Source organism: Etheostoma cragini, chromosome 8 (genome assembly GCF_013103735.1).
Source record: "Etheostoma cragini isolate CJK2018 chromosome 8, CSU_Ecrag_1.0, whole genome shotgun sequence".
Lineage (NCBI taxonomy): Eukaryota > Metazoa > Chordata > Actinopteri > Perciformes > Percidae > Etheostoma > Etheostoma cragini.
In genome coordinates, this window is record NC_048414.1 from 17,610,251 (window position 1) to 17,622,979 (window position 12,729).

The following is a 12,729-nucleotide window of genomic DNA, read 5'->3' on the forward strand; positions in this document are numbered from 1 at the left end:
CCCCTCTGCCTCTGGAGGTACAAGTTGATGTTGGATTTTATTTCAGGTGTGAAAAAAGAATAAATGATGCTTCCATCTGTGGCAGAAAACGCTCACAGAGGCATTTCCATAAACTCTCTTACACAGCTATAAGAGTATTACACCTGTAAAAGGCTGCAGGAACGCCACCTAGGCTAGCCTTAACCACAGAAAACAGCAGCTAGGGTAAATGAGTTAGCCAGTTCATTGACCCTCTGTTTAAATAGACCTGTTGGACTTTCTCCTTCGGCAGTATAGCTGCTCACACCCCAACCTGAACACTTGTGCAGTTAAGAGTTAAGAGAGCCATCATCCCCATTAATCATGCAACCGGCTGTCTTCTCACTCATCCTGATTGCCGTACATGTGTCTGCACCGGTGGATTGTGCACCGAAGCTCCGGGACTCAGAGCAACTTATACAGCATCGGCAGAGTAGCTTACACACTGGAGCACATGCGGATGCATCGGCTGGTACGGGACCTTTCTACTTGAAGCTGAGTGGATCAATGAGGAAAGGCATTCAAAGACCATTTACTGGTAAATCATATCCATATCCATAAAAAAACATCCTTTGTGTCTTTCCAGATTATTTGATTAATTTTAGACAATGAATGTACTAAATGCAACAATTTCCTTGTCTAGCTTCACTTCAGTTCTTAGAAGACAATATGATGCTTGACATATATGACCTGAATGAAAAAATTGTATTTAGACACATAAGTGGCGATTAGGATCAGAAGGCTCAGCCCCTAATGAGAAAGTGACACGTTGACTTGCCAAAATAAGTAATTTCATTATCTGATCATCTCTGAGCTAACTACTGAGCAACCTCATATTTTTTTGACAATAGTAACACTATGATGGAACCAGACAAGACTCTTTATAAGTCACAGTTAACGGACAATTTTGGACAACATTTTTTTGCTCTAACATTCAGCAATTTTAGTTGCTTACGTTTCAATTTGAGTGCTGATCTGTGTCATGAAATTACCAACTTCTTCTCTGGGGACAACCAACGTTCAACTTCACAACCGCACTCCTGCTCTCCCTCTGACAGATTAGATAGAGACTCGGCCAAAGGCGGGAGTCTGGCACAACCATCTCAGAAAGGCCAACACTACATTTCTGTTAACCCTTTCCTTGACTGGGTTACATGTGTGAAGCATTGGCGACAGCGACACAGGATGTTAAACCTGTTTTTACGCCCTTTGAACCTGTGAATGTTTGTCCTCTGTTACTAACCGACAAGTTGCAAACTCTAACTTGAAGCACTAAAATAGATTTTTTTTTAAATTAGTTAGTTACTGTTTTTGAAAAGAGTAACAAATGATTGGTTACTGTTTTTCAGAAGTGTAGTTACCCTTTTTCAGAAGGGTAGTTACTCTTTTTCAGAAAGGTATTTTTAAAGATGTTGTCTTACAGTTATTTTGCCAGTAAGAAGAAACACGAACAACTACGTGTCAATATTTGATTTGAGAAGAAAACGCTACCTCTGTGTGGACTCAAAGGGAGAGCTGTACTACTCTGTGAGTATTTTTTTTATTTGCACTTGATTTAAATGAAGTCAAGAAATGAGTATAGGGAAAACAGTATTAAAGTAGTATTTTAAACATTTTGCATTGTCTGCTTTTTTCCCCTACCAAACAGTGGCAAAAGGGCTCAGAAGATTGTCTCCTCCAGCACATTTGGCTAGATTTGGCGAACAACCATGACGTTTTTTACTCTATACGTGGGGGCCGGCTGCTCAAAGTGGAGGGACCTGAACCCTCCTCAGCCCTGGTCCTGGGTCCCTTGGTGAAGAGACAGAGGAGGAGTGAGAGAGTGAACCCCTCGGATCCATTAAGATCCCAGTCACAACCTTCACATTCTGCCAAACATCACCAGGATGCACATGGCAGGCAGCGTGAACAGGACCAGGCCGGTGCTGTGTCCAAAGAGACCATCACCTCCTGCGATGACCCCCTCCGGGTCCTTCAGTCCAACGGGCCCGTCAGTCCTGTCAAGACTAACATTGCAGACCGAGCAGAACAAGACTAAGATACCAAACTTTGGTTTAATGAGTGAAAAGTCAAGAGAGGGGGAAAGTCTTTCCATTGTTCTAAAAACTCGATTAATGTCTGACTGCCTAAGTGACGGTAGAGTTGGGCGATATGGAGGAAATCAAACATCACAATATTTTTGACCAAATACCTCAATGTCGATTTTGCAGCGAGTGTAGGGTTGACACTTGGTTTAAGATAAATTATCATCAGTAATGTTGATATAATAAAACTGCTAGAACAGTCTGGTAAGTTCACTTAACTGTAAGGCAGCCTTTAAAAAAGGAAAAGACAACACATTGTATCACGATATACAGGGTATATATACATATATATATATACTGTATATGCTGTCTATATGAATATATAGACAGCATATATATATATATATATAGATATATATATCTATATATATATATATATATACATAAACTGTATATGCTGTATATATGTGTGCAAGATGATTTTTTGCGGGCATTTCAGTCTTTAACAGGACAGGACAACTATGTGAGAAAGGGGAGAGAGAGGGGAAGACATGCAGGAAATGGTCGCAGTTCGGCCTATAATCCTGGACACCTGCGTCGAGGCACAAACCTCTATGTACACGTGCACCTGCCCTACCAATTGAGCCAACCTGGCCACACGCAATATCCAACATTTAAGATTATATCAGATAGATAGCCTCAGATATCAATATACAATCAATATATTGCCCAGCCCTAAGTGGGTGTAGCTACTTCTAGACACCTCGTCCCACATTTGTGGACACCCGTTTCAGTGAAAAAAAAAGCATTTTATAAAATTCCTTGAATCAAATTTTTCAGAATGTGTTTTCATGCTTGGTAATGTACTCCCAAACCGTGTTACATCACAGCAGTGTGTACTGATCTTCTGTTTGAACAGCAGATGAAGGATAAGTTTGGCAACATTCTACGTAATCACCAGCTGCACGCTAGGTGCAGTGGGGTCATGCCGACCTCTTCCGTCAGTTTTGGCTCAGATGTGGCAATGTGTAATCCGTATGTAATTGTGAATGTGTTGATACAGTACAGCTTCATAACAGCCGTTTACAAAATAGACCAGGTCACACTGAAAAAACTAAATTATCAGCCATTTCCAGCCAGTCATAAACTGGATCAAGTTAAGTCAGGTGCCGGACACCAAGAGTCACAGCAATGAAAAGGTATTTATTTATTTAAATGTGTTAAACAAATTCCCTGTTAGCTTACTGTTTTATTATTTATATATTTCTTGGTGTTATTTCTGATGTGGAAAAAGTAAATGGTAACTTTTGTGTGGATTGTCTGTCTGATTTGTCTATTATCTATACAAAACTTTTCTTAGGCCATTGCTTCTGTGATCACCTATATATCAACAGATCACTGATAAAAGTAACTTCATTTATAGCAAATCGTGAAGGAAGGGAACTGAAGGACTAAGAGAAGCTGGGACTGAATGTGGATCTTGTCCTTTCCTCTTCTCTCAGGTTCACATTTTCATCCGGGTCCAATAAAACAGAATATAACATGTCTGTTGTCAGTTATGAAGATGAGAGTTACCAATGAGTCATATAAGATTTACTTGAACAATTAAAAGGTTTGTGACCACAAAAATAAGACTAAAAAAAAGTAAAAGTACATTGCTGCACAGACTTTTGGCCCCCAATCAATCGTTTCCCAAGGAAGGGCCACCAACATTTCACATGGTTGTTATGCACACATTGGTTATGTAACTGGCTAAAAATAGAGCACAAATAATGTCCAAATGAAGTAATGCCTATCATACAAAGGTAGATGTAAAAGAAGGATACTTGGTGAAATCAAAACATTGTTTATAAGCCAAAATGTAAAATCAAAGATTTATATTGTGCAAAATAAACAAATCTTATTATTTTATTTTACCTTTATTTTACCATGGAAAAGAATCACATTGAGATTACAATCACTTTAACAAGTGAGCCCTGGCAAACAGACTCTCAAGACTGAATGTTGTTTATTTAGAGAGTATTTATTTCTATGTAAAAAAAAAATATATCTTTCATTGCAACTGTCAAGATGCAACATGTACATTTATTTTTTTCATTTAAGAAATACAATAACCTGCTCTAGCCTGACAGCATTACTACATTAGAAAGTGTTTTCACTGATGATTTCACTTTACACTGAGAGTGAAATGAAAGTAAAGCAACTGTGCACATCACACAGCATGTACCGTACATGTACTGTTTGCCTTTGTTGACCAAGAGTGTTAATTCTAAACAGAGAAAAAGTCATTGATCACCTAAAAGTCAACACTTTCCTACATAGGATCTATGAACTACCGGAGGTTAAATATAGAAACAAGGGTTCATTAAAGCACAGAGCTGCCCATGTTTACAGTAATGAACAGCCAGACAGTAACAAAGTGATGACATTGCCCTGCAACGTAAACTGTCGGGAGTTTAAATGAAGGCGCTCAACTTTGTGAGACAGCATTCAAACCCTTAAAAAAACACAACCTATTTTGTTGAAGGCCAGTGTAAAACATAATGGGGATGCATATTTTTTTATCCATATCTTGGTCATTTTAAAATGGATTACTGAATTCAATTAATTTACATATTTTATAACATGTGTTTTTTAACTCATACTGCAGCTGGTAAACGTTCAATAATGAATTGAAAATACCCTGAAATTTGTATTAAATAATTACATCATCCAAATATGCTTAAATTAAACAACTAGAAAACAGTTCATCCAATGATGCCAACCTTTATTAAACTGTACTGTGAGGTGACTAAGCACCAAATGAACAATAAATACAGAACCTATCATCTTAAACTTTCAGGTTTTTTTCACATACATCTCACTGCATCTCAGTTATAAGATGCAGTGGTCCCTCCTGTGGAGGAACACACAGCGGATCCCGGACAATTTGAACCTGTCGTCTTCTTTTCTCATGGTTAGCATAAAGCGACATAGACCTGTGTTAGGACTTAAGGAGAACATATGTGCTCTGTCAAAATCTGAAGCCAAGGAGCAATGTAACTCCTCCACAAAGAAGCGCACTGCCACGTAGATGACGACCCCATGGGTGACGACCAAAGTGTGGACCGGGACACCCTTGACCCCATCGTCTGCCTGTCCCACCACAGGAGATGTTTCTGGTGGAGCAGATACGGAGGTTTCATCCTCCCGTCTGTTATGCCAGTGTTCGGCCCCAATTTGCTGGAGCATTTTCTCCAGAAACTCTTTGACTCGCCCCTTCACCTGAACAGAGCAAACATCTGTTACATATTGCGCCATGCTTTTCTTGCACTTTCTTTCTACACTGAGGCGAAACACGAAATTTGGGGCTAATATGCTTCCATGAGATTTCTTCTTTCAGACTAGTGGAAAGAAAACATCTAAAATATACATTTAGGTGTTTATTTTTACTTTGTCTATGTGTTTCTTTCTCCTAAACTCACCAAAAGTTAGCATTAATGAATGCCTCATTTGCATTTGCATAACCTAAAACTTTGAAAACCAAATATAATTGTCTTAATGCCAATCAACAAGGGGATGTTTTATGGCGATATTCACTGTTTTAGTTTGCAATTTTTAACTTATTTACCTGTAGCTTCTTCCAAAATGTACGGAGTTTCTTAAATTAGGTTTGTCTTATGCTCTGAGCCAGAAATCGCCTCTTTAACTGCACTTACATCCACCTAACTTTCCAGTTTTATACTTTATACTATATTGTGATGCAATGGATCTTTTCTGGAAATTGATGCATATTAGCACATAAGACGATGCCTCACTTGCATACTGCAACATAACATTACAGAGAGATTTTAGATTTCACATAAGTTATCAACTGGGGAAGTGTCTTGCCCTAACAGCATATGTCATTGAAATCCGAACGATTAATGTAAAAGTAATGTATGTACATAATGTAAAATGTTGTTTAGGCAAAACCTAAACTTTAAACCTAAACCTAAACTTTAGTTTCAAGATGAACATGTACTTTGATTCTTCTTATTCACACAAGTGCTCTTGCAGATACAAAAGACATCTGATCATGTGTACAATCAAGTTATATCCAGCTAAAGAAGTGGTTGACTGACAAAATGAGTGTTTTCTGCCACCTAGTGGTAGCATGTGTATATTGTATCAGGGCATTCAGGTAAGATGTTGTCTTAATACATCCATGGGTAGGATCCAAAATTAGCATCAGATTTTCTGAAATAATAATAAAGATATTCTTCTCAATAGTAATTATATTGGTATAAGATAATCTTAGCATCAAGGGTTTAGCCCCAAACAAATTACACAATATATAGTACATGTGTAAATATTTCCATACACTCCTATGGCCATGTAGACAGTTTTGGTTTTCTGTGGCAACATTAAGAGATTTCAACCTCTGAAACTACTACTACCACCCCAAGACAGTAAAGAGTCATGGAATTTAATTTGAGCTCCCCAAAGCACTGAAAAATATCATATAAAAAACTAACTAGTAACATGTCTGGTCAAATAAGAGGCTTTTGTCTTTGAATATTATTGTGTGAATGCTAATTCAGAAGCTAACTTTGCATACTGTATGTTCAGCTATAACAAACATTCAAATGTCAAAATGTGTAGCTCCTTAAGGACATGCTGGCTACTATTCAATTTCTTTTGCTATTTATAAATGTGTGAATGCTGACTCAGCCTCCTCCACAGTATTGTTATCCAATTCTTTATTCTTCAACTTTCTTTGATCGTGATTTAGGCTTTCTGTGTTTTTTTGTCTTCGACATACTATGCTATGACTATTTTTGACATACTGTACTATGACTTGTTTTGTAAATTCTTTCAACATACTATACTACAACATTTTTTCAACATGCAATACTGGGATTTTTTTGACATACTATACTACTACTCTTTTCTACATACTATACTAAAACTTTTTTGACATACTACAATTTTCTTTTACATGCCATACTTTGTACGTGCATCACTTTTTTAACACTACTATAATCTGCCTTTTTTATCACTTTTATCCACATACTATAATATGACCTTATATTGTGGCATGGTGGCACCAACTACCACAAGTAATGTAGACACTGCAGACGCTGACACTTGGTTTAATCCCCAGTTTGGGCTTGACTGTAGCGTTTTTTTGTAGCGTTTTGATGTTCTTTGACATAATACACAATTAGCTTTTTATGATGTTTTTCGACATACTATAATTTGACTTTTTATTACTTTATTCCACAAACTATATATATTCAATAAACTAAACTACGACTTTTTCCGATTTACTGTAGCTACTAATAGTCATGCTTTTTTTCGACATACTACTATGACTTCTCCGATATACTATGCTATACTATTAATGTCTTTTTTCCTAACTATATTATTTCATTTTTTTCACTTTTTAGTGATATTTTTCAAAATGCTATACTATGACTTTTTTCAAAGCACTAGGCAAAAAGGAAAATCACCAGGCTTTGGGATTCCCCCTGCATTCAATGTAACTTTTTGGGAACAGCTGGGCCCTTTCCTTCTTGACATGATTACCTTCTCTAGTCTCAAGGGATGTTAACACAGCTTTACTCTTGAAAGAGAATAAGGATCTTACAGTGTTCTAGCTATAGGTCTCTGAGCCTGACAGATGCTGACATAAAAACCTTTGCAAAGCTCCTAGCCCATCGTTTGTTGTCTCATATGACACAATCAATGAACTCTGACCAAACATGATACATAAAAAACGAGACTAGCAGCAGATAATGTTAGACGCCGTCTCCACATTGTGTATGCGGCAGAAGATAGTAAGACCCCAATGTCACTTCTCTCTCTTGATGCAATGAAAGCTTTTGTCAGGTTTGAGTGGCCATTTTTATGGTCAGTCTTAGAGGTGATGGGCCCGGGTAAAACTTTTATTGGTATGATTAAAGCTTTGTATTCTAATCTCTCAGCGTCTTAACCGGACGCCAATATGCTTTCGTAATACACAGCATCATGTCTCATTATTTGCGGACAATGTTTTGGTCTTTTTAGAAAACCCCTCTCAGTCTCATTCTCACCTTCTATCTTTATGCGAGGAGTATGGAAGCTTACCAGGCTTTACTATAAACTGGTCAAGGTCGGCACTACTTCATTCTGCCCGCAAGTCAACCATCTCTGCTAACATCCCCATTGTTAAGCAGTTTAAATGTTTAGGCATTCAGGTATTCCCCTGCTTAAACCAGATCAATAAACATAACTATTATGTTGCTCTAAAAAATGTTTTGAAAGATATGGAAAAGTAGATGGGTCTCCCCAAGTCAATTCAAGCCCATATCTCAGTAATTAAAAGGAATGTTCTACCCAGGATTAATTTACTGAGCTCTTTGCTACCTCTCTCCCCTGCTGCAGGCTATTAGTGTGAAGTAAAATTAGCGGTGTCTTAATTCATCTGGAAAAGCAAACACCCATGACTTAACATGTCTACTCTACAGAGAAGGAAAGAGGATGGGAACTCTCAGTTCACAACTTTAAACATTATTTTTGGTCTTTCATATTGAGATCCCTCCTTACTTGGTTTAGCCCAGATATGTCAGTTTGCTGGCATAACTTAGAAAGTGTTATGACAGAGCCTTGGTCACTCAACGTTTTTTTTTTTTGCCAATGTTGACTTGGAAATTGGCTGAAACATACTGCCATATAGCTTGTAACTAGCCCTTTTTTCCCTTTAATTATACAGAACTCTTGATAGGTGGGAGGCCGGTAACAGACCCACAATGGGAACAAAGGGGGTTTCATTGTCTAAAGGACAATGAGTGAGGGTGGCTTGTTACTTTTTTCTGACTTGCAGAACGCATTCAATCTACCACCTTCCTCTTTTTTCTTTTACCTTCAAGTAAGATAAGCACTTGGTGTCTCTTGGTAGAGGCCTTTGCCCTCCATCCTTATTTACTGTACAGCCTAACGACTGTGGTATGGTATCCCGGCTTTATCAGTTCATGGTGATATGTGGCCGCTCTGCCCTTCCTATTGAGAGGATCTGGCCACGCAATTGCCCAGGTCTGAGTATTGATCTCGACTGGCATGATTTATGTAATCCAGAACATCAGCAGATTCACAACAATTTCATTCATAGGAAGTATATCTCACCATGCACAATATGAAAATAATTAACAGTCTTTTATGCACTTTCTGCCCAATAAAAGCACAAGGCATCTATCTTTACATGTTCTGGGAGTGCTCTCCCGTTGGTCAGTTGTGGAACAATATTGCATCCAAAATGTTTGCCTTGATTATTGTTACTGTGCCTGTTACTATCAATATTTGATTCTGAATGATCTGTCAGCCTTTCCGCTCTCTAGAACTCAATAACCTTGCCTTATTTGCTGGACTTACAGCTGCAAAGAAACCATCACATGACTTGTCTATCCGTTCATGGACCCTTTTCTTTTTGGACATAGAGTAATTTATATGGAACTTTCAACAGTGCACATCCATGGAGCACCAGGAAAGACCCTGTACAGTTGGCGCAACAGACCTGACTCTTTGAGGTCCGGGCTGTAGCCGTGTGCAAAACACTATACCATATCTTTTTTTTTCCAACATACTGTTTACAAATAAGCTGTAAATAGATTTCCCTGCTTCCAGGGTTGCTACGCCAATGCTCCTTAAGGTGGCGCTCAACACGTGAATAAGGTAAACTCGGACATCAGTTCACCAGCAGAAGAGGAAGAGGTTTTCCACGGAATGAGGAAAAGCAGTTTGAGGGAAATAACAGATGCCCCAGCCACGTTTGAGTCTAAAGTCTGGACTCATAATTGCTATATAGTTGTGTAATATCAATTGGAACACTCGTACTGCAGACTTGGACTTGAGAAAACCTGCACTTAACCTATTCACAGGCATTTTGTATTTATAGTTAGACCGATGTTGTGTTGCATCATTATATAATTTCTTGTATATTCTGTATGTGTGCTCAGTATCTTATATATTTGCCGCTGTAGCACTGGCATTTTCCAATTCTAAATCTGTGCAGAGCATGCCATGCTATACTGTCTTAAGCCAAGCAATTTTGTGCAAAGAGCGATACAGACAAATGTTTCTGTTAAAAGAAAAGAAGTAGGACAGAGAGAGAAGTAAATTACACCTGTATGAATAATGACACAACAGAGAAACAGATACTCTTGACCCTTCTACAACAGCTACATCCCTAGCCTCACCTGCTCCTGAGTCTCCCCCTTCGGAGGGGTGAAGTCTGTGAACGGCTGACCGACTGCCTGGGCCATGTCTTTCAAGTCCTGCATCCGTCTCCCCTCTGCTATCCCAAAGCTCTAAAAATTAAGAAAGGATTGACTGGATGACTCAGTTATCTATTAACAAGTACATATATTTTGGGAAAATGTTTTTTTGAAAACTTTTACTCTACAGTTGTAAAATGACTCACTTTCTCTTTAAGTAAAGGGTCACACACCATTTGTAGAGCAGAACAACTCCTGTTGTGTTTCACTATTGCTTCAGCAGTCTAGAAGAAATAATGTATCATTATCTCATCACATACTGTGACATACAGTGTCATACTGTCATTATCTCAGAAGTTGTGTAAAGTATTTACAGATGTGAGTTCCTTGATTTGAAGTCATCAGTTGCTGTTTTGAATGGTTTAGAGTCTTTCCCCTGGTTGATTGCCACGCTATGATTAATATTGCTTACAGGAACAAATGTCACAAAGGGAGATTATGTGACAATAAAACTAGAAAAGTAAGGTCTAAGAATGTACAGCATGGAGTAATTGTATTATATCTAATCACACAGTGCCATAAATGCATCATGCAGTGTTTTGATTCTTTTTTCAGATTAAGATTCATAGAACTAACACATAAAACTAAAGCATGATACCTGCTGGGCCCGCTGCATGTCACTGACAAACACGTTGCTAAACTGGACATCCTTCAGGTAACAGCCTGCTGCCTCAGCCTGCTGCAGACCGGTCTCAGACAAGAGTGAATCAAAACCCTGGCCTATAGGGAGCAAGAGATAGAAATCCAAGTAAAACACAAGAAAACACAAGAAAGTTCAGATATCTTTATTCATACTCTCTACCTTGTAGCAGGCCTTCTTTATTGTAGTGTGTTTCCCCACTGCAAGAGTTACATAATTTATCAGTGTCAAAGTACAGGAGCTAATATCATTAACAGATATGTTAAAGAAGCTCAGAGAAGCTACAGTTTAATACTATAAAAACTGTCACGCATTCAATGTCATGCCCATTATCATATTAATAGGCTAGGATATATTTTTCCCTGCATAAACGTTTTGCTTATGGACATATCAGTCCGGCAGATGGTCATACTGTGCTCCTGTTATTTAAGGACAATAGTTGCTGGTTTTTGATGGCACAACTTTTTTATTAGAAGTTAGATATGCTCATGTCTGCCTAGTAGTTGCTGTGAGAGTGACTAGACATCGTTCATCATTTTTTGAATGTAATTAATTCATTTTAGTCTTTAAAACATCAGAAAAAAGTGACAGTGAATAGTCCCAATTTCCCAGAGCCCCAGAAACTCAAAGTGTTAAAATTGTCAGTCTTACTTAGCATAATGTGGTATTATATGGTAACTATGTAACCCAGAAAAATATGACAGGAAAAGTGGATTTTCATTTACTATTATTATTATTTTCAAAGTAGTATCTTATCAAAATTCTAAACCCTATTTTTATGTGGTATTCCACAGATTTGGTTTGACCAAATGACTGTATAAATGAATATAGATTTGACCAGACAAGTGCTAATACTTGTCATGATGAGGGAGAATCCCGCCCTCTGCTGGTCGTCAGGAGGTACTGCAGTGTCCACAGACCGACCAGGCAACCAGGCCGGAAAAGATGAACAAGGGCCACGAACATTGGCTACATCCGCTGTATTTGTGAAACTGTCCTTTTAGCATAGTTGGCTATGCCTATGACGCACCAAATAACTGTCCTATGTTGACGTTATTACGAGGTCAGACAAGGTGAAAAGTAGGCTAACAACACTCACACACTGCCCTGAACCCTGACACTGCCAAACTCTCTCGTACTTGTCTGGAAGACCGTATGTGACACCTGCTAGCTAAAGCGATATGCGAGTGGCCAACAGGCTTTGTCATGTAACTTCTCTGTAAGTAGCCTACCGGTAGGCTACTATAGAGCTACATGCAGAAGCTTACATGCACACACAAACAAGCACGGAGGATAGCTAAAGATATGACTTTTTCAAAACTAGCTAATATTTTCAAGGCGAGACAACAGACTGGAGCACAGAGCATCTGTTCTAACATAGGCTTTTTATCGTAACACTGAATTTGAATGTCAAATGCACTTACTGTCGAACAAGAGTTAGCCCAAATGTTAGCGTTGCCATGCTCTTGAATGTAACGACGGAGTAATATAGACGACTAAAGTCAGTGCGCGTCTCGCTCCTTGGGAGCAAATGTCGCACACAGAGTTTAGACCCCTCACTCAACATTTTGCGAGGAAGTTGGGACATGCTGCAGCGATTGGGTTACTTTCACAGGTGGCCCAAGCTATAGTATCAAGTCTATTAGCCCTTCTAAAATGAAAGGGCTGGACTCGACATTTAGAACATTATTAATAGGATACAGTGGGTACGGAAAGTATTCAGACCCCTTTACATTTTTCACTCTTTGTTTCATTGCAGCCTTTTTCCAAAAAT

The 12,729-nt window shown here is 38.5% G+C and overlaps 2 protein-coding genes across 2 annotated transcripts; one reads left to right on the plus strand and one right to left on the minus strand.

The window, feature by feature from the left end:
- The first annotated feature begins 261 nt into the window (after positions 1-261).
- Positions 262-2,373, plus strand: LOC117948453 (fibroblast growth factor 23-like). The gene is made up of 3 exons (XM_034878082.1): positions 262-556; positions 1,442-1,545; positions 1,667-2,373. Exons 1-3 carry the CDS (start codon positions 343-345, stop codon positions 2,054-2,056), a joined length of 708 nt encoding a protein of 235 aa, XP_034733973.1. The 5' UTR covers positions 262-342; the 3' UTR covers positions 2,057-2,373.
- A 2,527-nt stretch (positions 2,374-4,900) lies between these two features.
- Positions 4,901-12,603, minus strand: tigara (TP53 induced glycolysis regulatory phosphatase a). Its single transcript, XM_034878078.1, has 6 exons — positions 12,380-12,603; positions 11,118-11,155; positions 10,914-11,035; positions 10,462-10,539; positions 10,238-10,348; positions 4,901-5,306 (listed from the first exon to the last, which is right to left on the minus strand). Exons 1-6 carry the CDS (start codon positions 12,541-12,543, stop codon positions 4,917-4,919), a joined length of 903 nt encoding a protein of 300 aa, XP_034733969.1. The 5' UTR covers positions 12,544-12,603; the 3' UTR covers positions 4,901-4,916.
- Between the last annotated feature and the right edge of the window lie 126 nt (positions 12,604-12,729).